We start from the raw sequence: 566 nt of genomic DNA on the forward strand, positions 1-566 counted from the left end.
AGCAAACGGATATATATAAATACCCAAAATACTGCATACTATACTCAAACACACATTTATATAGAACATACAACGCACTAGAAGAGTAAACTCTTACCTACCTGCGCGGTCTTCCACCAACCCGATGCCGTGCTATAGACCCAGTCCATCATAGTGACGTTTGTGCTATATTTAGAATCACGCAGGTGGCCGTACCTACTCTCCGCAATCATCCGGAAGAGCATCACATCATCACTCGACAGAGACCGCTCCAAATCCCGTAACCAGGATACCATTTCCTTATTTGGGTGACTGTCGACCACAACGGCTTTGTAGCGTTCGAGGTACATACGCCGCACATCTCGACGCTTCTTGATACTGCGCAAGCGTTGAGTAGGTAAAAGAGTAGAGTAGGTAAAAGAGTAGAGAAGGTAAGATCACTTCATGTCAGTCGGATGGGATGCATGTGATGCTATGGTCTGTGTGTACATGTGCTTGTACGTGTGCGTTTAGATGGACATGTGTGTATGCGTGTGTGTGTGTGTGTGTGTGTGTGTGTGTGTGTGTGTGTGTGTGTGTCTGTGTGT

The 566-nt window shown here is 46.1% G+C and overlaps 1 protein-coding gene across 1 annotated transcript; it reads right to left on the minus strand.

The window, feature by feature from the left end:
• Nucleotides 1-101: 101 nt before the first annotated feature.
• On the minus strand, nt 102-275 carry SARC_18221 (hypothetical protein; the record flags this gene model as incomplete). Its single annotated transcript, XM_014287698.1, has 1 exon — nt 102-275. A coding segment is annotated over one exon (174 nt), but the record flags the coding sequence as incomplete, so codon positions are not given.
• Nucleotides 276-566: the final 291 nt, after the last annotated feature.

Source organism: Sphaeroforma arctica (genome assembly GCF_001186125.1).
Source record: "Sphaeroforma arctica JP610 unplaced genomic scaffold supercont1.14642, whole genome shotgun sequence".
In the NCBI taxonomy this organism is placed as follows: Eukaryota; class Ichthyosporea; order Ichthyophonida; genus Sphaeroforma; species Sphaeroforma arctica.